Source organism: Hyaena hyaena, unplaced genomic scaffold, assembly GCF_003009895.1.
Source record: "Hyaena hyaena isolate Hyena2069 unplaced genomic scaffold, ASM300989v1 scaffold_799, whole genome shotgun sequence".
NCBI classification, from domain to species: Eukaryota; Metazoa; Chordata; class Mammalia; order Carnivora; family Hyaenidae; genus Hyaena; species Hyaena hyaena.
Window position 1 is genome coordinate 418,754 of NW_024081430.1, and position 25,289 is coordinate 444,042.

At 47.8% G+C, this 25,289-nt stretch overlaps 1 protein-coding gene across 1 annotated transcript; it reads right to left on the reverse strand.

Annotated features, from left to right (window-relative positions):
• Positions 1-369: 369 nt before the first annotated feature.
• KLF9 (Kruppel like factor 9) lies at positions 370-25,289 on the reverse strand. Its single transcript, XM_039219180.1, has 2 exons — positions 24,163-25,289; positions 370-3,851 (listed from the first exon to the last, which is right to left on the reverse strand). Exons 1-2 carry the CDS (start codon positions 24,668-24,670, stop codon positions 3,622-3,624), a joined length of 738 nt encoding a protein of 245 aa, XP_039075111.1. The 5' UTR covers positions 24,671-25,289; the 3' UTR covers positions 370-3,621.

Genomic DNA, 25,289 nt, shown 5'->3' on the forward strand with positions numbered 1-25,289 from the left:
CTTTGACTGGTGTGTTCTCATCAATGTCACATCTCAAGAGCAGAATCTGAGTCACTAACATTCTCTGACCAGTTCCGACCCACCCCTGCATGGTTATGAGCTTTTAGAAGCCTCTTGAAGTGATTTACCCGAAAACAGAAACATTTCCCTCCAGTATAACACAGTGGTTTCAAGCAGCCTACGTTCCGTGTACTTCCTCAGAATTCCGCGAACAGTAAATAGACACAGGTCTGTATAAATATCACACATGTTGCAAGACATAGAGTGAAACCATCTTTACACTTACCTTAAACATCCTGTGAGTGCAGTTTAAAGGGGTAACCCGCAGACGCTCCTTTTACAACACGTACTGGCCAGGACAATTCAGTCTTTGTCATTTATTACTTTTATTTGGACAACATATATACATATGTACAAAATACCAACTGTCAGAATCCTCCTTTATAATTTCATTTGATTTACAAAAACGGGACAGCAAAATAACTTAGGTCACTAATACTGTACAAAAATAAAACTGATTAAACAGTTGTAAAGATCAGTATCTTACAGTGTTACAGATCATTCGTCTGTGGTGAAAGAACATCTCAATCTATCCAGAGTGATGGGCGCTGTGCGAAATCTACCTGCAAACTGACAACTAATCAATCCCTGTAATGTGACTACCAAATGTAATTCTCAAAAGAAGCATGATGTAGAGTTAGACCTTAAAACCCGGGCGTCATTCCACAGTGGTGAAGGGCTTTCTTCTTTTCTAACCAAGGAGAGGAGTTATCGTAACTCTAAAACTATTAAATTTTCCAAAATATGATGACTACTTACAGTATTAGGTAAAACGACATTTCTTTCTTTTTAAACACTTGCAATAGTCTTTCGAAAAATTCAGTTTGGTTAAAAAAGTAAACAAAAATTACTATCCTGCATTTGGATTTTTATATGTTAAATCCATGGTCTTTTTAATATAAAAAGTAATTCCTTCATGGTTTGAGTGTTCAGTGAACTGTAGCAGTCCTATTTGAACCGTATCTCGATATAGTAAATCTAATTAGAATGCTGGTTCTTGTTTCGTGGCATTTTAAAACAGGATTTATCACGAAGAATAAAAAGCCTTGAGTTTATACGTTACGTTACTATAACACGTAAGAGAATATCAAATGTGTGTTCTTCAACAACTTGAAAAGGCAAGTAACAACTTTTTTTGGGAAGTAAATTGTGCAATTTTTTTTTTTTTAAACAAGTTGCTGCATTTATATCCGTCTAAGTAAGTGCTGGACGAAAGCCCCGTATAGATTTACTCCTGAAACTACAAAGATTGTCTTTCACTGACTTTGCTTGGTTTTCCTTCATTTCTTTCTGCGAGGGGAAGATGAGTTTGTCCAAGTTAGTGGGTTGCTAGGCAACCCCAAACTCCTCACTCACTAAAAGGCAGCGTGCAGAGGATCACAAGCAGAAACGTTCCATGAGCTCAGTAAGAAAGAGACAGCCTAACCTATTTCGTATGGAAGAACAGATGTCCTTAAAACTCATTTTGGACACAGAAATTAAAATTTGGTTTAAAATAAGCGTTTCAAAAATCTGAAACAGAGGTAGAAAGTGTTCTTTATTTTTCCTGACATGTTTTCCCGCGAGAAAACACTTTCCTTTTTATCTCAATGGACCGTTCCCAGTCCCTAATGTTAAAAGCAGTTCTCTTTATAGAAGTACTAATACGACTACATTGGTTAAACAAACAAAAATAAAACACACCATGCTAGTGATGGCTATTGTATCGGAAGTCGGAGTCAGCCATGCCCCAAGCCTGCTGCAGGAGCCCACACTGGTACTAAACTGGAAACAAGCACGTGTCGGGTGAAGTGACAAGTTCACTGACAGGGAGGCACCCTACGTCCGTGTGACACATCTCCTAGCACACGTATCCACGAGAGTGCACCGGAGCTCCCCGTTTGAAATATCAGATAAAATTGTCAGAAGAGCATTCTTTCTGACAAAAGAAAATGTAAACATCTCTCCCACGATCACTGCTGACTCCCCTACTTGAGGTTTCTTCTTAGCTATGAAAACAGTTCATTTTTTCTGACCACGTGACGGCCAAAATTCAGTTTGCAGGTAAATGGCATATTACGGATGCAGTGGTTCAGGCCATTGTAGACACCTGGATACAAGAGACACATAGTGGTGAGGCTTCTGATGGAAGAGATACAGTGGTGTGTTTTTGTTCGTCCGTATTCCGTGTGCCTTTCGTCTTCCAGAAGGGACAGTTCTGAAGTCACCTTGGAAAGCATCAGGGAGTTTTCCCTCGGGACTCACTCCTCACAGGGATGTGTTCTTCTTTACACGTGTCAGCTCCCTCTTCCTTTTATACAACTCTTGCACCTGTTAGTGGGAGTTTGTGGGAACATGGGAAGGAGACCAACAAACCTTTTCTCCACAAAATAGGTGTTTCCAGAGCACATTCGTGTCACGCACCCATTCAACTAAAACCCCACAGAGTGAAAACCCTCTCCCTTCGTGGCATTAGAACAGTAAGATGACGTCAACTACAGGGATCGGAAAATTTGGAAAAGTTAATAGAGTTAAAATTGTTTGTTCTTTAAAAAAATTTTTTTTTAATACTACCCTCCTCCTTCAGCGTCTGTTGTATATATTCTGCCCTCACATCTCTGCCATGATTTCATAGGGAAACGTGTATACTGAAAAGAGAACTAATAAAAATAAAAGCAGATTATAACGTGGTTCCGAACAGAACGTCTGCTTCTATCCTTAAAGCATGTATTTAACTTATTTATCCTCTGCATTAAGAAAATAAAAGTGCAGCTTATGTTCAAAAAGTACGAGTCATACAAAGCAAGGTTTCAAAGTTCTGTACTCAGTGTAACCTTTCGAAGGTTTGTCTTGATTAGTATGAATTCAGACTGCTTACCCATTGACTATAAGTAACTTTTTTTGTGTTTGTTTTCGAGGCTTTAGATGACGGATCATGCTAGAATAGATGCTCTCTTGCTTGCTAAAGACAGCTGTGCTATGGCGCGGTTGGTTGGTTGGTGGGTTGGTTGGTGGTGGTGTTTTTTAATCTCAAAGGTTAACGTGACTCAAGAGAGTGGTTTTGCTAAAGAAACCGAAGCACACTCGTCATTACATCGAAAAGGGTAAGAAAAAACTCTGAGACAGCAAGCAGGAAGGGCCCCGGATCACTGTGTGATGCCACAGGTCAGCTCACCCAGTCAGACGTATGTACACCAGTGTTGAATCTTTAAAAGTCTACCCGACTCTTGGCCTTACCCCCTCCCCCCACCCTGCCCCCCTCCGCCCCCCACCCCACCCCCCCCAAAAAAAATAAAGGAGAGAGAGAGAGAGAGAGAAAAAAAGCATTTGCCTTCCCTCCAACAGTCAGAGACGGTCAGAGTGCCTCTGCTTGGGGACCAAGCGTGGACTTTGATCTCAGGCTACGATGTGCTTTTTAGAAAACCGGGCGGGGCAGGGGGCGGAGGGTGTGACCGCGGGGGGCGGGGCGCGGCGTCGGGGGCGGGGCGCGCCCCTCCCGGGGTGGGGGAGGGGAGACGGAGGGGGCGTGGCCCTGGGGACTGGGGGGCGGGGCCAGTCCTGTCCGGCGGGCGCGCGCGGCCCTCACAAGGGGTTGGCCAGCGCCTTTTTGGAGCGCTTGATCATACTGGGGTGGAACTCGGTGTGGCGCCGGGCGTGCTTGGTGAGGTGGTCGCTCCTCATGAAGCGCTTCTCGCACAGCGGGCAGCGGAACTGCTTCTCGCCCGTGTGCGTCCGGTAGTGGCGCGTCAGCTCGTCCGAGCGCGAGAACTTTTTAAGGCAGTCTGGCCACGTGCAGGGGAAGGGCCGCTCACCTGCGAGAAGGGAGGCAAGACAGGGCGCGGTGACGCGGCGGCACAGCCCAGGGGCGCGCGCTCCGCCAGCCTCCCCCTCCCACGCCCCACCCCCACCCCCACCCCCCGGGAGGCGCGCGGGTGGGGGACCCCACCGGGCGTCTCCACGCGTCCCGCCAGGACCTCGGACAGCCACCGCCTGCGGGGATGTCATTAAGCCCCCCCCCACACTAGGGGCACTTAGCGGACTCAGACCTTGACGGCTCCGAGAAGCATCTTCTCTACGCACATGAACTTGCTATTTTGTGCCCCATGGATCCCTGAGAGTCAAAACCCTTAGCCCTTTGCTGGATTTCCTGGCCAACCAGCCCCCCACCCGGAGCTGCGTTTCCACCCAGCCTCTGTGTCCCCAAGCCTGGTGACAGCCCCCTCTTCCCCTACCCCGCACCCAGCAAAAAAGCCGTCTTGCTCTGCAGCATCTCAGCCAGGGACAACTTCAGAGACATGAAATGTGCTCCTTAAGTCTATTGCCTTAACACAAAAAAAACGTTAGTTCCCTCCTTTGGGTGTCTGAAGACAGCTCTCATGTCTTTCTCTGATCTTGTTCAGACTAAACAATCCCAGCTTCTTCCATAGAAGAATGAACCTTCTTCTAAAATGGTAAGAGCTAAGGGCTCCATTTGCGTTATCTCTCTGAATGCTCACAGGACTCCCCGTGGAGGTGGCCCATTTCACAGATGGGGAAACCGGCTTTGAACACCTGCCAGGTGTTTCCAGAGCCCCCTCCCTTGTGGTCGCTTTCCTGACCGCACGTCACCCTTAAAATGCAGCTAAGCCTCTCCCTCCAGATGTGAGCAGGCCGCCCCCTGGCCCCTGGAATGTCAGGAGAGGGCCTGTGTCCACGTGTGCCGGAGACACGTGAGAGCAGAGAGGCAGAATGAACTGCTGCAGATGAGCGTCTTGCGTGCTTCCCTTGCGAGCACCTGCCTGCCTGCCTACTTCTCACCTCGCTGGAGCAGAGCCCAAAGCAGCTGCTTCACAGATCCAGGGCATACAGGCTCCTACCCTCCACAGAACTCTCCAGACGCCCCTTTGGTAGATGTGAAGAGTACATGTTTTCTCACTCCTGTCCCCACCTTCCCGGCTGAGAGCTGTCCAGAGTGGTGCGTCTGAGTCATCCAAATATTATTCATTCTTCTCCCTCCCCCTGCCAGCTTCTCCTACCCGGTGCCAGAGATGCAGAAATACTGAGAATAATGACAAAACCAAACCTCTGTCAGCTTCGTGACAATCTCCCCATGGAGATTTTATTTGCCGTTCTCTCCGCATTCAGAACAAGGGTCCTCACGCCCTGTATGACCTCCTCGTTCTTATGGGAAACCCGGCATAGGCAAAACGAATCGGTGTAAGTAGATTCATTATATGTGGGTCTAGGTGCAAATCCTTGCGGAGCCGGGGGCTGAAAAGCCACGGCAGCACAAGGCAAGAGCAAACCAGTGAATGCCAAACCGCCACCTCCCAAGGTAGACACGGGTGCTGGGCCTAAGGAGGCCGGAGGACGCTTGAAGTCTCCGGGAGAGCCCCAGACCCCCAAAACAGAACAAAAAGAAACCACGCTTTAAACGCGAACCCTCTGAAAAACTCAACGACATGGAATTGGACACTGCACTTTTGCATCTTCTGCTGTACCCAACGGCATCCTACCTACTTTGGAACTTTGAACAAAAGGTGGAATGCAGTTTGCCACAACCCAGCAAGGTTGAGGCTCCCCAGACAACAACGACATCATGCGTGATTTTTGTGCTATTTGCACTGCCTTGCATTTAATAAATGCCTACATGGGTGCTGTGTGTGTGTGTGTGTGTGTGTGTGTGTGTGTGTGAGTGTGTGTGCATGCAGCACGGAGTCTGTTCATCATCCAGATCGCTCCTGTGACCAAAGCCTGCTCGGAAGTTCCCAGATCGTTGGGGGAGACAACTCCCCACTGCAAATTAGACTGCCGCAAAGTCCTCTTAATCCCAGTGAAGGGTCTATGGGAGAAATGTTCTCTTAAGTATGTTCTGGTAACATACACAACGAAGGGGCAGGACTTTAGAACGATGAGTTCTAAAACCAGACCAACCGAGGCCAAACCGAACAATCCTCTTTTCTCTCTCCATCCTGGAGCCGTTCTCTCCACTGCCTTACGATTCGGTGGTGAGGAAAGCGACAGAAAGGAAAAGCACAGTGTTTTCTCAGTGCTTGTCAGGACAAAAACTCATCAGGGTGATTTTCTCGGAGGAGTGGTAACACGGGTTCGCTTACTCACCGGCACGTGTTTCTTTCAAGTGAGTCAGGAGAGGAGGTTAATTTATTGGAAAGGATCTGTGTCCACTGTGGGGAAAAACAGATCAGAAGACCGCTCTTCTGTGGGCTGGGTTGGAAAAGAAAGAAAGCACGCCTTCTGTGTTAGGAAGACGGCTTTTGGAAGAGATAGTCAATGGAAAATTGTCAGGAAGCCTGTATCAGCTCTAAGCACAGAACTAACAAGCACGCTTAGAATTCATGTATGTTTCAAGCGTAATCAGAGTCCCTCCCCACTGGGTTCACCTTCAGTCTAGCTTAGGCCGGCCCTGTCTTCACTCCCCTCCATGGCTGTCACCACGCGAGTGTCCTCTTCATTCTAACCCAGATGGTGCCGTTGCCCTAGCATCCTTATCCCTGTTTCAGACAAGAGAGGACCACCTAGTGAGCCCAGAGCAAATCAGAGCAAACAGCAGCCTTTGTTCGACTCCTATTACTTGGTTAACTCAACCTTACAGTTTCTAAGCATTTAAAAAAAAGATCTACTTGTTAGTGACTTGCTAATGTAAAGGCTCCAGGATCATTTTGATTCTTCTTGGATCTCTTGGAAAAACATTAGGAGCTTTTTGGTCAGTGGTGATCTAAATCAAGGCTTTAGCAAACTACAGCTCACAGGCCAAATCTGACCAGCCATCTATGTTTGTAAAATTCCATGAGCTAAAAATGGTATAAACACCATTCTTCTATTTGATTTTTACCAAATAGTTGGGGGTGGGGGGTGGATCAAAAGAAGAATAATATTCTGGGATAGGAGAAAGTTTGAGAAGATTCAAATTTTCATGTCCATATACAAAGTTTATTGGGCCACTGCCATGCTCATTTGTTTATGTATTATCTCTGGCTGCTTTTTCACTATAACAGCAATGTCACATAGTTATGACAGAGACTGTATGAACCACAAAGTCTAAAATATTTGCTATCTGGTCCTTGGGAGACAGTTGGCTGACATATGATCTCAGTCTGAAGATTTGAACCTGTACCTGCTATACCCCAGAGTTTGCAAACCCAAATGTTTTCAGGAGCCAGACACATAATGAAACTGGGTGAAATGCCAGGTCTGTTAGATCATGGATTGTAGTGGAATCCAGGGCCGACCGGAAGGCTCTCTGTCCCCTCAAAGGCATTCAGATTCAACACTTTATAAAACATCGTGCAGTCAAACAATGCGGGCGTGCAGGAAACCTGGATTCTTCTGGGGACTTAGACTTTGTATCCCTTTGAAACCATCTACCTCTTTAACCCAGTGAAGAGTTTGCATACAACCTACTTTGGGATACATTTCAGCCTGTTAGCTAATAACAGACACATAATAAGGTGTCATCTAGAAAATGATACATGGTTTGCACCTAAGAAAGTATGGAATGGGAAATCATATGTAGAGGAGGAACAGAATTTAAGGCTGCATGGGCCCAGGGAGCATGAGCAGAGGAGGAAAAGAGAGGCCTTGGAGAGGCTGTGGCTTGCCTGTCGTCTTGTGGCCAAGGGGAAATCAAGTCAGGCCTTTCTTTCAGCTCAGCGCTAAGGCCCGCAAAAGAACAGTTAGCCTTCTTTGCACGGAACAAGTCATATGGCAAAGCAACTACCAATTAAAGAATCTTTAAACTTGTCTTTAGTATTAATGAGAGAGTTACCATCCTCCAGGGGGGTTGGGGAAAAGGAACAGACATGTACTAGTGTTTTATTTCTGGCCTTTACAGGAAAACATACCCAGAGGCAGTGACACAATAAACTCTTGCTTTACTGGAGCAGAGCTGTTAACAGCACAAGTTCTTCTGAGTTCTCATTATTTATACACCACTCCCCTCCCCTTTCAGCAAACGAGCTAAGCACCTCTCGCTAACAGACTCAGCTCAGAGTATAAAATAAACTTGATCAAAACGGCTACTGAACACCGCACCTGGTGTGTAAAAGACTTTCTTTGCAGAGGCAGGTCAGGCCTCCCGAAGGCTCCTGGGCCTCCAATGGATTCGAGAGAAGTGGAGTAGAGGCTGCTGGCTACGAGCTTGCCTACTTAGCACAAAGGACGGCTCAGTGCTTTTAAGGAAGGAGTGTCCACCCCACTTGGTGATTAGCCGACGATGCCAAGTGGTGAGTTCTCTGCACAGAGGGAGAAAGACGACAGTGTGAATGAGGACTGCTTCACTGACTATACTCAACCCCATCCAGGCTCCCTGAGTTCAGACAGGCTGCCACAGGGGGACAGGCTTGGGGTCCGGTGGGGGGGGGGTGGGGAGGGGGTGGCTGCTGTCAACACACTGCGTTCCCACCTGGTTCTTCTCCTCTTCCCTCCCACAATCTCACCGAGGGACCTAAACTCGGCTAAAACAGGAAGGTTAAAAATACAAACTCTGAACCTCCCATTGCTTCTGACAAAAGTAACTCCATCTAGTAAAACAAATCTAAGGGCATTGGGCTTCCTTTTCAGAACGGATCTCTAAAAATGCCAATTAAGAATCACAGCTGGGGGTGCCTGGGTGGCTCAGTTGGTTAAGCGTCTGACTTTGGCTCAGGTCATGATCTCAGGGTTCAGGTTCATGAGTTCGAGCCCTGAATTGGGCTCTGTGCTGACAACTCGGAGCCTCCGGAGCCGGCTTCCGATTCTGTGTCTCCGTCTCTCTCTTCCCCTCCCCTGCTCATGCTCGCTCTCTCTCTCTCTTTCTCAAAAATGAATAAAACATTAAAAAATTAAAAAAAAAAGAATCACAGCTTCTTGTAGATGTACAAAATCACGGCCACTTCTTTCAGAAAAAGTAGTGTTTTTTGATTGGAAAAAAGCAGGTAGGATTCCAGAGATAAAAGGATAATTTAATATTAGAAAATCATACTATATGGTTCCCTGGTTTAACAGACTAATTCTTCTACTCCTGCTCTTACACATATCATCTCTTGAAAAATGCAGAACAGTGTTTGATAAAATTCAACATCCATCCCTTATAAAAAGCTCTTAGGAAAACAGAATGATTCTTTAGCAGGATAAAAAATGTAGATCTGAAACCTCTTCCTAGCAAGGTCAATAGTAAAATAAAGGTAGCATTCTATAAAAGTCAAGCTCCAGGCGTGGATGGATACTGCCCCCATCATTATAGCTACTTAATGTTGTTTAGGAAATGCAGGTCAGTGCAATTAGAAAACAAAATAAGAAGTAAATCATTGGACGGAAAGGGTGATATCAGAATTATTTGCAGTTGATACAACTTTCTATCTGGAAAGTCTAAGAAACATAACTAAAAAACTAATATAAATTAAAAATGCATTCACGAATATAAGTCTGCAAAAAACAAAGGTTTCCTCACATGCTAACCACAGCCAGCCAGGATAAGCCTACACTAAAAGTTCAGGACCTACATGAAGAAAATCATGAAACGTTGATATAAAAGAAAATGAATACTGGAACATTTCCCACGTTCTTCGATGGTAAGACTCAAGGGTGTGAATGTGGCAATTCTATACAAATTCATCTAGGAAAGTAACACATACCATCGACATGCTTTTTTCTTGAACTTGACAAAATTATTCTAAAGTTAATTTGGAAGACTAAATACACTCGACTTGCCAAGAAAATTTTGCAATAGAACAATAAGTGAGCACTTGCAAAACCAGTTATTAAAATGTATGATTAAAGCCGCAATAATTGAGATAGCACGAGACCAGCACAGGAAAATACAAATCAGTGGGACAGAGTGAAGTCTGAAAATAAACCCAAGACTCGACAGGGATGGGGTTTTTCAAGTTAGCGAAGAAATGAATGCTTAAGCCAATAAATGGCATAGACATCTGGTTAAAAATATTAAATCTGTATCCCTGCCTTATACCTTTCCCTTCAATAAATTCAAAATGAGCTCTATACACAAATGTAAAACATAAAACCGCAGAGGTAAGAGAAAATATAGGTGACTATTTTTAGAATCCTCGAGTGGGGAGAGACTGTTTAAATACGAAACCAAAGGCAAAATCCTATTCGAAGAATAGTTTTGCAATACAATAAAAATTTTAAACTTCTGTGTAGTAAAAATATATGTTAAGTGAAGACATTTAAGAGCCAGAACGGTGAACTAGTAAAGGGAATTGCAGCATAAGACAAAAAGTTAAAATCCATAATATAAAATAGACACTTAGAAATCAAAATTAATAACCCAATTTAATAAAATTGGGCAAGGATGCAAATAAGTAATTTATAAAATAAGAAATACTCATGGCCAATAAATAAATATATAGCAATATATTCAATCTCACAAGTAACCAAAACATGCCAGTTAAGACAACGATGAAATATACATCAGGCTGGTGAAAATGTTACAACGTATGTTCACTGAAACTCCTTGATGGAGGCATGAGGAAACAGACCTTTTGTAGGAGTGGGATCTAGTGCTACCTGGCAATACAGTCATCTAGGAATTATTTTTGGTAATAATAAAGAACACAAAAGTATACAGGAATACCAGCATTGTTCAGAAAAGCTAAAACTTGGTAACACCTTAAATGTCTGACTTCTAAGAACTGGTTTGATACATTACAGTGTATCCATACGGTGGAATAATGTGTACTTGTTACAAAGATGGTTAACAGAATGAAATGGAAAAATGTTAGCAACACACCACTAAGTGAAAAGAACAGTGTATAATCTGCTGTATACGTAGGTGGAACATCTAGGGAGAGAAAAAAACCCTGGAAGAATAAATATAAAATATGAGCAGTAGCTATCTACAGGTGAGGGAGGGGGATAAAGAATAACATTTTCTTTCTGTAATTTTCCTGTATTTTCTGATTTTTTTTTTTGTATACAGGTAAGTACAAATTTCTTTCATGAGACAAAGTCAGAAAAACAGTCAACAGAAAACAAAGGAGGCATGCATTTGAGTTTAAATGGTTCCTCAAATGGGTGGATGGTAGATCACGAATATATTCTACTTGGAGAAGTGGGGGCTGGGCATTTACTTTCCATTGAGAAATTAACACTCCAATGTCTGAGACCCAAGTAAGAAGAATCATTGTTTCCTTCTCACACAAATTGTTAGAAAGCAAGAAACTTTCAGAGCGCACTTCATGAGTGTTTTTTCTCACTCCTGCTTCACCCCCTCCTCACCTTTTTTCTATCAATGAAGGGAAAACTGCCCTACAAGGACAGATGAGAACAAGACGCTGTGTTAATTAGACAAGCCGCAAGGCTGCCCCACCAAGGGGTGAGTCGGGAAGCAGGGCAGTGAGCGTGTGCAGAGATACAAAAGCCCAGGGTCCAATACAGGGCTCATGGGTGAGACTGGGGGGGACGCATACCGACGCAGACCTGCCCTGAGCCCAGGCCTTCAGCACCCCCACCTGGTTATCCATTATCATCTGCCCTCATTCCCCACAGGAGAGCCACGTTGACTTGCAGGTACGAGATGCGAGCCTTTGCTCTATTGTTTTTCCTGTGCACTAACATCAAGTGCAGAAAGCTCCCATGGACTTGATAGAGAGACCCACGGACTGTCTTTGGGAATAGACACTTCTACGCTTCCCTGCATAAATCGCTCCAATTATTTATGTCCTCAAAAGCCTCTTGCTTGCTCCAGAAAATATTGCTACCTACATATGTAGATGCATATGTTCTGAAAACATCAAAACACTTGACAGGCTTGGAAGAATGATCCTGCCCGAATGCCATCCCATTCTATGGCATCCCAATGCCATTTGCTCTCGGCCCCTCTCTGAATCCCTCTTGTGATCTGGTTTCTCTTTATATTTTATTTGTTGCTACAACAGAGTCATTTTAGAGTCTGAATGTGGGATTTTACTTCTTGGCCCCTGTGTTTATCTGTGGAGGGCAGCTTGCCCCATTCTTTAGGTTCTGAACTGGGAAGTGACATGTGTCACACGATACTTCTTCACTGCAGCACGTTGGCATCCAGGAAGCAAGCCCATCTCAACACTGTTTGTGTCCCCAATCTCAATTGATCTGTCAGACAGCTCAAGTGCTGGGACCTCAGAAGCGGAGGCTGCAGACAACAGATTCTTGGCTCTAGGCAAAAGGTGTGTCCTGACATCTCAGTGTCAGCAACTCTGAATCGGCAGAGGGGGGATGACCTCCCCACAACCACGCACTGAGGTCCAGTCCCAGATTTGCTGGTTCCCAAGCTCACAACGTTCCTGCCGTCCCAGATCATGCTGCTTCTACCCAGTTGTTTGTGGGGGAAGAGAACTAATAAATGAACCCACAAAACATTCAACAGGATATAAGTGTGTAATGGTAAAATTATCCTGAGAACATAGACTCTTTGAATCTTTGCGTTTGGGGTGACTTTTTAAACCATCAATTTCAAACCTGTCATGTTCTGGGTCAAGCGGACTCAGAGGGCAGGGTGACTTGCCCAAGGACACCCATGGATGAGAACTGGTTTTCAAATTCCTCCTTTAGTTTGGAGTACAAAACAAGACTAGATGTGAAAGAAGAGCAAAGCCCTAACTCAATGCAGAGAAAGCCTTCTACTACATGATTCTCTCATTCTCTTATTCCCGGGCTCTTCTTTCCAGATGGATTGGCTAGGGGTGAGGTGAGGGGGGTATTTATGGTTTAAAACAAAGAAGTGCTGCAGAACTTTAAGGTTGAAAACAGAGTCTGAAAAATAGAAAGCAGACCCTGAAGTCCTTAAACTTAAAGTCTCTTCATTGGCCAATGCTTCCTGAGCTATACAGAGAGGCCGCAGATGCCAACGCCCTCCCTCTTCAGCAAAGGATGCCGATGCACGAAGACCAAGCAAGCTAGTGCAGGACACCCCAGGGTGGACCATCATCAAGGTCGAAGGATGGTGCCCAGTGGATGGTGTGCAACATCAACGGCTCTTCCCTGATGCCAAGATGCCAGAAAAAGACGTGGCCCTCTTACCGACCCAATACTAGAACACTCCCAAGAGCATGAAAGGCAGAGGGAGAGGGAGAGAGGACTCTGATTTTGCAATCATTCACCCAAAGGTCACAATTCAATAGAGAAGTGATGGAGAGACGCTGACCAGGATCAGGAGGAAGTTTCTCCACCAACAGTACAGATGGGTGGGGGGCGGGGCGGGGCTCAAGAACCCAGTTCTGGTTCTGGACAGTTACGTTGTGCGCACCCCAGGTTTTACTGGGAAATTCGTGCCCAGTGCACACAGGTGCTTTAGAAGGGCCCCCGAGACTTTGAGCATCCTTAGCGAACACAAAGGTCACCTTTCCAATTGTGCACTAAGAGCTTCTAGTCCGGAGCGACTGCTATCCAGAGAGTTGAATCTCAGAGAATGACAAAAAATACAAGAGACAAGACTGCTGTCTGTCTGCCAGCCAGGCTGTGGCACGACCCTGAGTCGTGATGCTTCGGCACGTGTTGCCAGCCTCTCCTCTCTGGGCTCAGCCACTGTACAACACTGCGGGCACCACAGTAAGGCTGTGATGCCCACAGGCCACGTGCACCACTGTCAAATAGTTTTTCAAGCTTTAATGGAGTGAGCCATTAATTCATATTGCCCAAGGCCCCTGGGTGGCTCAGGCAGTTAAGAGTCTGACTCTTGAATTTGGCTCATGGCATAATCTTGTGGTTCTGTGGGTTCGAGCCCTGCAATGGGCTCTGGGCTGACAGCATGAAGCCTGCCTGGGATTCTCTCTCTGCCCCTCCCCTGCTTATGCTCTCTTTCTCTCTCTCTGTCTCAAAATAAACAAACTTAAGCCCATGTTTCTGTATGCTGGGGACACTTTCCCTCTCCCCCTTCCCCCCGCTTCAGAGGGATAGTCCTCACCAGACAAACATCTCATGGCTGGCCATGGGTATGATTTTGTAACATGAAAGAGAGGAAGCCAGCTCTTTGATTGCCGTCCTGCTTATTTTCATTAAAATGGCAGTGGTATAAAACGACCGTGGAATTATGGCAGCATAGGGATTTAAGTCATTTTTATGTGTTTTTTGTAAGTTATTTTTAAGAGCTAATTTTTGCCTCTTACAATTTATTATGGTGTTTTTGTTGGGCATCACGCGCTGAATAGACTCCTGAGTCCCAACGGGAACTGTCGTATAAACAGCCCGTCTTTGTAAAGACGAAGCCTTTATCTATTAACACACAGGGTGACAAATGTTCGTGTAAACACAACTCATTTCTCCGGGCATTAAAACAGACAGACGGCTGGAATTCAGACCAAGCAAACGGCTCTGCTTATCACACTGCTGCTGTTAACCTTGTTCCTTCCACAAGAGGCTTTGCGTACCGGCTTCTAGAATGTCCAGGGAAGAGGGCATCCAGGTATACTGCAGCCCGAGCACATGAAATACATCTTGAAAAACCTATTGCCTGCAATACCATTTAGTACATGCACTGGTGGGCTATCTTTCTGGATGAATTCCAGAGATAGTTCAGAGCCCTTTCTCTTCAAAGGGGAGGGGGAAAATGCTGTCATACTAGTCTGTCCCTCACATTGTCAAACCTCTGCTCTTTGGACCATCCTGTCTATCGTGTGTGGGCAGATAGAGAGGGTATTTGTTGCTTTTGCCTGTCTGGTATGAGCTGCCTCCCCTGGGTACTAAATAGCATACCTTGAATTTCCTTTGGGAAGCCACCCCTTCCCCGCTCTCAGTCTATGTGATTCCGGGGTGGGGGTGACCCCACACCCCAAACAAACCCAGAGGTTGAAGTGACTGAGTTCAGGGACAGATACAAAGTTCTAACTCCGTTATGAAGACTGAAGCCTGCAAGTTTTGCTGGATCATTTGGAAAGGAGAACTTTCTTTCCACAGGGCTCGCTGAGCTGGCCCGGTGGGAGTCTGCTGGTGGCCACCTTCCTGCCGTCCAGAGATACCCTGTCCATAGATAAAGCCAAAGCAGAGGACAGCAGCGCTGAGCTGGGGCGAGAGCTGGACACTGAGCAGCCCAATCCAGAGTAACCAGAAACTAGAGCTACCCCAGATGTGTTGGCAATCTGAGCCCATCAAGTTCTATTTTTTATCGAGCCGGACCAAGTTTGGATTCTGTTGCTTGTGACCAGGAGTCCTAAGACAGCTGTGGTCCCAGAACTTTCAAATGGAAGGAAGTAGGCTCTGAATAACTATTAGAAAATATAGGATAGGTTTGGTCAGAGTCCAAGATTTCTATAGATATTCTTAACCAAGGTTCACAAAAATCATCTACGAGCCAGAGTTAGAACACAAGAGTAAAGAGCTAAAGACTGGTGGCCTTGGGGCCACATTCTAGAGAGCCATGCAAAACGCTGGGTCCCTTCCCACTGGCAGAAGGAAACCCAAGGGGTCCAGGTCAACAACAATTCATGTGTGACCCCAGGCAGGTTGAAACATGCTAGGGAAAATGCCAGACGCTAGGAAAATGCCAGACTAACCTTGGGCTATGGTAACTAACTCCAAATCTAATTCCTCCTACAAAATAAGAGTACTTTCCTATAGCATAGGACTTCTGAGTTTATAAGTGACAATGTATGTAAACTATTTGGCTTAGAAGTTGGTATAAAATAAATGCTGGATGTTACTGCTATTGCTGTTATTATTACTAGTATTATTACTAATCCTAACAATTTTCCATTATTGCTATTATTCACAACATTCACAGTGCCTGCTTTCCACATGTAGCACAGTGCTATGGGTGGAACAGTCACTCAAGAAATAAGTATTATTCAAAGGAATGAGCTGCTGAACGCATCTGGAATAGTAAACAAAAATTCTAGGAACTTCAAGGGCTTCTGGGAAACACCTGTAAATCATTATCTTTTATTTTTTTAAATATATTTTGTTTTTTTTTTTTTAAGTTTACTTTGAGAGAGGGCAAGAGAGAGCATGTGTGGGGAGGGGAGGGAGGGCAGAGAGAGAGAGACAGAGAGAATTCCAAAGAATCTGTGCTATGAGCACGGAGCCTCACACGGGGTTAGATCCCACAAACTGCAAGATCATGGCCAGAGCTGAAACCAAAGGTCAGACACTTAACTGACTGAGCCACCTCGGTGCCCCCTAAATTTATTTTTTGATTAAAATTCTTGGTGGATGGGGACACTGTCTGAAATGCTTTAAATATCTCATGTGATTTAACTTGCAGAGCGATTTCATGAGTGTGGATCACTGAACTCCACTTTACAGGTGGGAAAACTGAGGCTCAGAGAATTTTCACCGTATCAGAGCGGCAGAGACAGGACTCAAGCCCAGGTCTAAAGGCTCCGAAGCTCATGGTCCAACTGCTCTCCCTACTAAAGGAAAGGTCTCGGGTCACCTGGGTGGCTCAGTCGGTTGAGCATCTGGCTTCGGCTAAGGTCATGATTTCACGGTTTGTGGGTTTGAGCCCCATGTCAGGCTCTGTGCTGACAACTAGCTCTGGAGCCTGTTTTGGATTCTGTCTCTCTCTCTCTCTGACCCTCCCCTGCTCACGCTGTCTCTCTGTCACAGAAATAAATTTTTAAAAACCTTAAAAATTTGAAAAAAAAAAAAAAAAAAAAAGGAAAGTTCTTTCCTGCAACTGCCCTCATTCTAGCTCTTTAGGCTGGGAGTGCTGGGGTCTCCCACCCACCCTTCTGACTGCCTCTGCCCCATCAGAGCTGGCCCCTGAAGGGAGACGGGAAACCTTCTTTTCCCTTTCTTTGAACCAAGATGACCTATACAATTCTTTCTAGTCCCAAATGTCCATAAAGCTGTTTTTTTTGTTCCGTCGCCTGCCCCACCGGTTCTGGCCCTGGGGCTCTGGGAGGCACTCACTTCCAGAACGACAGGGACTTGCCTTGGAAAAATGTTCACACTTTGTTTAATACAAAATACTGCTGCCTGCGTTTCAAATCCCTGTCATTAATTTTGCATGGCTTAAGCGCCTGTCTCTTTACTTTCATCTACGTAAAGAATGTCCTCACTTTTTAAAAAGGCTCAATCAGGGATGAATTCCATTCTCCTGTTCAAATTTGTGATCATTCTCAATTTTATTAAAAAAAGAAGAAGAAAAGAAAAGCCAAGACCCCTGGCCCCAGGCATAGATAGTGAGCTAGCTGGTTCTTGCAGCTCTAGAATCTTTAGATTTCAGATCCAGACGTGCATTCCCAGGACCCCAGAGGCTCACATACCTCACGATGAACCGAGACTCCAAGGGAAGCTTACAGGCACACACTCATGAACGTGGGCTCTGAGCACAAATGGAAATGAATGGCTCGGAAGATCCTACACGTAAAAAATGGAAGGAAAGCGTTCTCTATGATAATAATGCGAGTCCTATTATTTGCTGAGGGGACTGCTTGAGGCCAGGATAAGACAAATGTTTACTCTTGGCCTTAATGCACCAAAAAGGTATTAAAGTTTCAGGAGAGCTCCAGGAAGGGCGGAGTAGGAAACCTCACCGGCACTTGGCCTTGAGCTGGTTCACACCGTGCTGCTCCCATAATAAAAGGGCAGAGGTCCCCGGCTGACTCCACCTCTGCCCTTTCGCTCAGTTAATTCGGTTAACGCGAAGCAGCTCTTGAAACCAAGATTTAAAAAATGTGAACCGCAGGCTGAAATTCTCAGGAGACCGTGGGGGAAAGGAATTCAAATCAAAGAACTGCAAAGGCTTCACAGTGAGGGAAGGTCTCCACACGGGCATCTTCAACAGCCCTTCAGGGTACATGGCGCCCTCTTGTGTTGCTGAGGAAACCGAGGCTCCCGGAGACCCGGCGCTGAGCCCAAAGTCACATGCCTGTCAAGGCAGCCGGCCAGCCTCCCAACAGTGTGCTGAGCTTCCAAACCCTTGAAGGGCCCCCACGAGCTGGCACGAACAATCCCCGTATCTGAGAGGGTGGCCGTGCCCTCTTACACAGCCTACATGATGGATGTGATGACCTCTCAAGGTCACTTCCAACCTCCAAATTCTATTCTTCGGATACTGACGCCGCCGCCGTCAAGTGCACTGAGCTAGGCCCGGGCCTGTGACTAACTTCCCAGCAAAGAGTGGGGCGTAGCGAGAGGCAGGAGTGCTCAGAGACCACTGCAGAGAATCCCATTTCTTTCCTTTTAACCATCTGTGGGGTTTTTTTTACTCCCTTCCTGTTGCCCCTCCTTTTTGCCTGTGTTGCATGGAAACAGAAAGTGCCTTTGTACCAATTACTAGGCACTAATTTACGTTGTTCAGTGGGCGCTGGGCTTGCTGGAGAAACACTGGGATAAGGTGGGAGGGTCGGATGTGGGCGAGGACTGAAGCGGCAGAGGGTTGGGAACATTGCTAGCTTTCTCTCCCAGGCTGAGAACAGCCAAGGGGAGGGGGAACAAACAACCCCAAAAATCTGGAAGTCAAGGCTAACGAAAATGACAGAGCTGGTTTTTTGGGGGTTTTTTTGTTTGTTTTTTAAATCAAGAACACTGGTGATCCTAAGGCATTCAGAAATCCAAATCGAGGGGCTAGAAGGCACACCCCCGGCTTGCTTCAAGGGCGCCTGCAAACATGAATACTGGAACCCACCCGCCCACTTTTCTTCTCAATGAACTTATTAAGGAAGACCATGGTCAGCCACGTTCCCAGTATCATATGATGGTTCTCCTTGGGAAGTTGGATCTGGGAATTTCCCACAGATGTTTGCAGAATGACGAGTCCGTGGGGTATGTGGGGACAATTGAGTCAAGAATGTAAATCTGACCCATAGTTCAGAATCCAAGGATCCACTTTCCTCAGGTTACATCTTTACATCTGAAGGTAATGGGGTGTGGCCATCCAAACATGGCTGTCTTTGCTCTGCTCTCTCCTCTGACCCCGGAGCCCCCATTTGTCCCCTCCCCTCTCCTCACCACTGATGGAAGATTCCAGAAGAAAAGAGGGGAATGGTGTTTTCACCCCGCAACTCTACTCTATGTGTATTTGCTGTTGTGAAACAGTAACCCCACTAGCAGCAGTAAGTTTTCTAAGGCCGCCCCACTTTGCTGTGGCCGGGCCAGGTAGAGGGAGGTGCCAGAGGACACGGGGGTAAGAACAGCGTCTGGTCCTTCCTAGCTCGGGACCAGCGGTCAAGAGCTGTTGGGTCCCCCCGAAAGGCCCCAGTCCCCAGGGTGAGGGCCCAACAGGGCTCGAAAGGCCCTTACATCCTCCCTTGCACTCGAGGGAATTTTAGCCTCTCATCTGAAAAACCCAGAAGCAGAATCTACAGCACATCCTAGCAATCCTTGAGAAACCTAGCATCCTCTACAGCATTTGCAGCTCTTTGCCCTCTTCTGGAACGTGGATTGTCAGTTTTTTTCCTGAAGGGATACATGAGATTGTGTCTAGACGGTTTCACGGGGGAGCAGGCTGGAGAGCGCCCCAAGGGGTAAAAACTGGATCTCAGACAGGTGAATAAAGTCTTAGCTAGGACTGTGGTTTGCGGCCTTGTAAAGGGGCGTGGTACCTGGACAGCTCTATAGTACGTCTGTGGTGCTAAAATGTCATGGGGATGGGGGGAAAGGACAGTTATGAGGGGGTAATGTCTAAAGTCTCCTTAGGAGAGAGAAAATGTGGGAGGTGGGGGTAGAAAAGCAAAGACCTGCACAAGCCCCCACTCGGGTGAAGCTGTGCAAATGTTTCGGATGCAGCCTGTCGGGTTATGAAATACTAACAATCCACATCACTGGGGGCGCCCTGCGGAAAGAAGGACACGGCGGGCAGAATGTCCCCTCAAGGACCAACACACACAGGGCCTCCCTTCTACTTAAGAGCGAATGACAAGGACTGGACAGGGGCTAATTAATAGTCGGCCCGGAGGCCACTTCGGAGCTGAGGCCACTAGTCTAGCGCCTGCGGGGCCAGCAGCCAAAGCGAGACCTGGCCTTGCCCCTGAACGTCTTGTCCCCTGGGTCATGGAGATGGGTCCTTTCTCATACCTCTGATGGCACTGGACTCTCCTGAGCCAAACAGTTGACTCTAAAGCTTTCTGCAGTAATTGTAGAAGACTCCAGGGGGACTCAGAGCAGGCCGGGCACCTGCATAAGCCCAGACTTAATTTTAAGTCCCTTCCCAGGGAAGGAACATCTTGGCTGAAAGGACATTCCTAAAGAGGCCAGGAAATCTATTTCTAGTGCTGGAGGGGACCTTCTCCAGATTTGAAGGGCTCTTCGGATCCCTTCCTCCAGATATTCCCGAGTAAGCCCGGGGAGATGTTCAAACGGGATAAGGAGAAACAGAAGCCACCCCACTTGGGAAACGTTCTGTGGTCTTGCGTCTCCTTGTTTTACATGAACATCGTTATGCTCTATGTAAAAAGACAAAAGTACTGTCTTTAAAACTCCTTCTGTAGAACTGGAGTGTGATGATTGAGGTTTTGGCCCTTCTGAGTTTCAGAATCCTAAAACCAGGGACCTCAAGCTCAACCCATTGTCACCATGTCGGGAGAGCCGATTTGAGCCTTTCCAAAAAGAAAGTGAAATTGCGCTTGGCGTGAAGTAAATAGAGCCTAAGGTTTCCTATCGCTGGGATGTCGACCTAGCAGGGGTCTACATCAGCTGCTTCTTAAAGACTTTGATCTGGAATTTGGATGTGGTTGTTTCCTTCCCCCCAAAATACCCCCCCCATAACTGTGCAAGGTGACCACAAAGTCAGGAAACTTAGGATAAACTTGTATTCTGTTTTTTAGTGTTCTTAGAGGGGTTGGGGACACAAGGGTGTGGCAAAAGTGTCTGGGGAGTATTTGGGGAGCCAGTTTGGGGTATGTGCTCAGAGGCTGGGTGTGGGGGCTGTGAGGGGACTTTCACGTGTGTGCCTGCGCACATAGGGACAGGCAGTGATGTGGGGGTGGGTCTGTGGGGGGTGTGCCAGGATAAACTTAACATTGGTTGCATTAAGAAATATACATATATGCTCCATACGTTTTCAGGCCGAGTACTCTAATGGATCTAACTGTTAAGCTGAAGCTTGGCCATAAGTACCGTCTAAAGTGTCCCCCAAAGCCTTGAAACCAAAAGGAATGTATTTGTGGCATTTTCCAGATTAATTGTGGATCTACTGCTTACTTTAGAGGCACACTGCTGGAGAAAGATATCTAACCTAGAGGCTGAAAAAAAAGCAAATTGAGCGTAGTGTTATAAAATGTGAACTGACATACTACTTAAAAATGTTTATTCTGGTTCCCGATTTTTGAGGATGCCCTCTCTGTTACACACAAACTATGAGATCCACAATTTCTTGAGGGCTTTCTGTACATGGAATCCTATTAATTGGTTTATCTTTGTTATTTGATCTTTGTTCAAGAACCTAAGGGTTCAGAGGTAGCACCCTAGCCAGTGGATTAAGAAACTGAGGGTCACAGAAGGGGTAGTAAACTCAAATGCCAATAGAGATGATGTAAATGATTAAAATAAAGGACACTGCCCTCTAAAGAATGATCGGTTCAAGCCAATTGTTGCTGGGTAGGAATTCAGGCCTGGTATTGCCAGATCGATCCATTTTTCCAGAGAAGCCAGAACTCTGGATTTGTGCCGGGAATCTTCTGATTTTTAGATATTAGTAACTGATGGCACTTCTATTAACTCTGTAGTGGCCAAGCCAAACAGATCTGCAAAGCAAACTTCAGCAGCAGGCCTCTAGTTTGAAAAACTCTGAATTCCAGTAACCAAAGAAGTTTCTTTTCTTTTTTTCTTTTCTTTTTTTTTTTAACTGGCTGAAGTTTCTCACACCTGGGAAGCAATCACAAATGAGAACCCAACTCCAAATAGGGTTTTCACTTAGGCCCCTACAGAGGTAGCTGCCTTGGACTGAAGGCGATTTCCTTTTAGTGACTCCACTTCTCAAGCCACTGGCTCTGTGGAAGTGGTGGCTGTGGGAGGTGAGCAGACAGCAAGCAGGAAGGACTCTTATTGGGCCACAGGGAGCAGGGGGGTGTGGCTGGAATTTTAGCTGTTAAAACCTTCACAGAATGCAGGCATTCCAAGGTCTATCTCATGTCCACCTCCTGGACTGAATACCAGTAAGAAGAAAACCAGGAAGCTCCTTCCCTCATTTTGCCCCCGTCCCCAAGACAATCTAACTCGGAGCCTTATCTGAAATTTCCAAATGCACAAGACCTACACACCTCTTAGAGTATCCTGGTAGGAGTATGCTTCCCACCCTGTTTACAGGGAACGAGGTTTTTGTTCAACTGTGTCCCGGTGTCACTGAGCCCCCCAAATATAAATAAGACACCTGCTATCACCCTATCACTGGTTTCAAAAGACCGACTGTAACATTTAAAATGGGATTAACATTTCACTTGGTTTTCCACTCCTGACTGTGTAAAAGGCTCTCTCGGAACAGCTGAGCCGACTTGCCTTATGGAGAATTAAAGAGCACCACGCATGCACGCACACATAAGCAGCCATTTCTATAAATGCCCGACAAGATCACCCAGCTGAATGGTTCAGAACTCCGGGAATCTTTTTTCTAAGTCGGAAAGACTCAGGGCCAGCTCACACAGAAACACTGCAGGCCTCCCCAGCCACCCAGCTGGGCAGCTCCCTGAAGGAGAAAGTGCCTTTGCTCAAGGTGGCAGGCAGTGAGTGTCCCTCTGAACAACTGAACTCAGGGAACATGGCTGACGAGGCCAGGCCCGCCCAACAGCTGCTGGTGAGTAACACCCTTGGGTTAATATACCCCTACTTGACCCCGGGGGAGTCACGCTAAAGGTCGAGTCCCCCCGGCACAGGCACACATCTGCCTCTCAGCAAGCTTACAGATACACGCTTGAAACTGCTGTTTCGTGGCCACCTACATGCCCACCCCAAACAGACCCTGATTTTGCACTGACCACAGAGGAAATTCAGTTTATTCCTGTTCCAGGAGCCACCTCCACAAGAAACGCCGTCCAAGGGAAATCAAATCTGAAAGGCGGCTACGTGGCCTTTCTTTTAAGAAGCAAGACCAAACCAGACCAACCAAGGATCATTTTGAAACCACAGGCCCGGGAGCCTCGTCTTAAAAGTACCAACCATGACACCCCAAAATGACAATACTTTTGTAAGTAATTCCAACAGCCTCTTCAATAAGGTGTCCTTGGCTAGAAGGAAAAGAAGTTCCATGGAAGGCATCAAGCCTTGTGCGTCCTTATCAGAACGGCAGTTGTAAAAGAACCTGGCTAAAGATGGGGAGATAGCACGGCCCAGCCCTTCCCAACTTTTCCAGAGTGTGTTAAACCGACCCGGTAGAATCGGCTGACCCGGGTTCCCCTCTTAGGTCTCCAAAGCCCGTTTTGTACTGCTTATGGCTTTCTGGTCACATTCCTTGAGTCAGCCCTGGCCTTTTGCTGTCCCTAGGAGACACCCTTCCACGAGGCTTCCAGGCCCGTGTTCTTTACAGAGCCTTGACCTCAAGCAAGGGCCACACCTCCTCCCTAACTCTTCAGCGGGGGGGGGGGGGGGTGCCACCAATCGCGTGGAAACAAACAATCAGCTTCGGCAATCTCATTAAAAAGGCTAACGAATCATGAAGTTAACCCACCGACCACCGCTGGATCAAACTCCTCTGCTGCCTGAAGCGGTGTTATTTTAAACCTCCCCGGGGACTCTCGGCCAAATTTAAAACCACCTTGGCAAGCCCTGAAAAGTAGCAAGCATACAGCTAAATGAGTCCTTAGTCATCCCTAAAAGGTTCCCTGTAAAGTGCCGTTCTGCCCAGGTTTTGGCCACTGCGCCGCAACCCCTCTACAGAATCACGTAAGAGAGACGCCATTTGACATCCCCAATGCCAGCGTCCGCCCAGGTGGGGGCGGGTGGGGCCCCCCACCGTCGCGGGGTGCGGGAGTCCTGGGGGGCGGGGCGGGCAGGGCGGCCCCGCGCTCCCCGCGAAGCCGCGCACCGGGGCTGGCGCTCGGCACGCGCTCCGCCCGCCGGGTGAATGCTCTCCATGGCTTCTGGAGGCCCGAGACCAGCAGGGAGACAGCGAGCCCTCCGTCTCTCCGAACGGCTCAACTCTTTAAAGAGTGAAACTGCATCTCATCCAAAACGTTGGCACCCTCGAGGCCGAGCGCGGTGTCCTGAACGCCCAGAAAGGCCGCCCGGCCAAAGGTTAACCAACCCCAGAGCTGGGTGGGAGAGGGAGACGCCGCTAACCTGTATGCACTCTGTAATGGGCTTTGAGATGGGAGGATTTTCCATAGACTTTCCCACAGCCACTGTAGGGGCACTTATGCCTCTTTTCGGAGGCGTGTTTCCCCTTCGCAGCCACGCCGGGGTGGAGGAGGGAGAGCGGGCTGGGCGCGCTGCCAGGATCCTGTCTCTCCTCCGGGCTGTGAGAAGGACTCGACCCAGATTCGGTGGTCACGTCGCTGTCGGATCCCAGATCCTCATCCGGACTCTCCAGACTGTCGCTGCACACCGAGGGGGTCTGGATGGGTCGGTACTTGTTCAGGTCCAACAAGCTCTTGGCGATGGTGACCAGCGTGCAGTAATCCTTCCAGGCGTCCCCCGGGTCGCCGTGCTCCTTGGTCACCACCTCGCGCTCGGGGAGTCGCAGTCGCTCGGCGTCCGGAGCGCCCCCATGCTCCGGCACCGCAGCGCGGTTCGAAATGGAAACCAGACACTGGGCAGCCACGAAGTCCATGTAGGCGGCCGCGGACATGGTGCGGGCGACAGCAGCCCCGGCGGCGCGGCCGAACTTGGCGGTGGCTGCGGAGCTTCGGCTCGCCCTGCCCTGGCCGCGGACGACGAGCGCTGGGGCGGCGCGGCGGCCAAGGGGGCGGGGGCGCGGGGCGCTTCCGACTCGCAGGAGCGCGAGGCGACCTCAGCCCCTCATCTTTACGTAACCGGCAGCGCCTCCGCACGCAGCATCCACGGCCCCGGGCTCCGCCGCGCCGCCGCCGCCGCCGCCGCTCGCCGCCGCCCGCGCCCCGCGCCCCGCGCGATCCCCCCCGACGGGCGCGCCGGCCGCTCCGAGCCCGCTCCCTTGGAAAGGTGCCACACGTGGCGGCCGCAAGTTTATGCGCTGGAAGACGCCCCCGAGGCGCGGCGAGAGGAAACTGCAAGCGAGGTACACGCCCTCGGCCGCCTCTCCGTCGAGCCGAAGCCCCGGGACACTCAGCCGACCACCCGGGCGCGCGTGGCGGGGGCCGGACCGCGCGCCGGGTCTAGGAGACACTTTTCCCCCGGTCCGCGGACGCCTTCTGAGCCCCGGCTTTGGCCGGCCCGCACCGTTCCGGCATTCTCTTGCTCAGTAACAATTTCGCAGAATCCCATCACGT

Coding starts and splice junctions, on each gene's coding strand:
- KLF9 (XM_039219180.1), bottom strand. CDS start 24,670: ATGTCCGCGGCCGCCTACATGGACTTCGTGGCTGCCCAGTGTCTGGTT. Junction 3,852..24,162: donor CCATTACAGAGTGCATACAG/GTTAGCGGCGTC, acceptor CCCTTCTCGCAG/GTGAGCGGCCCTTCCCCTGC.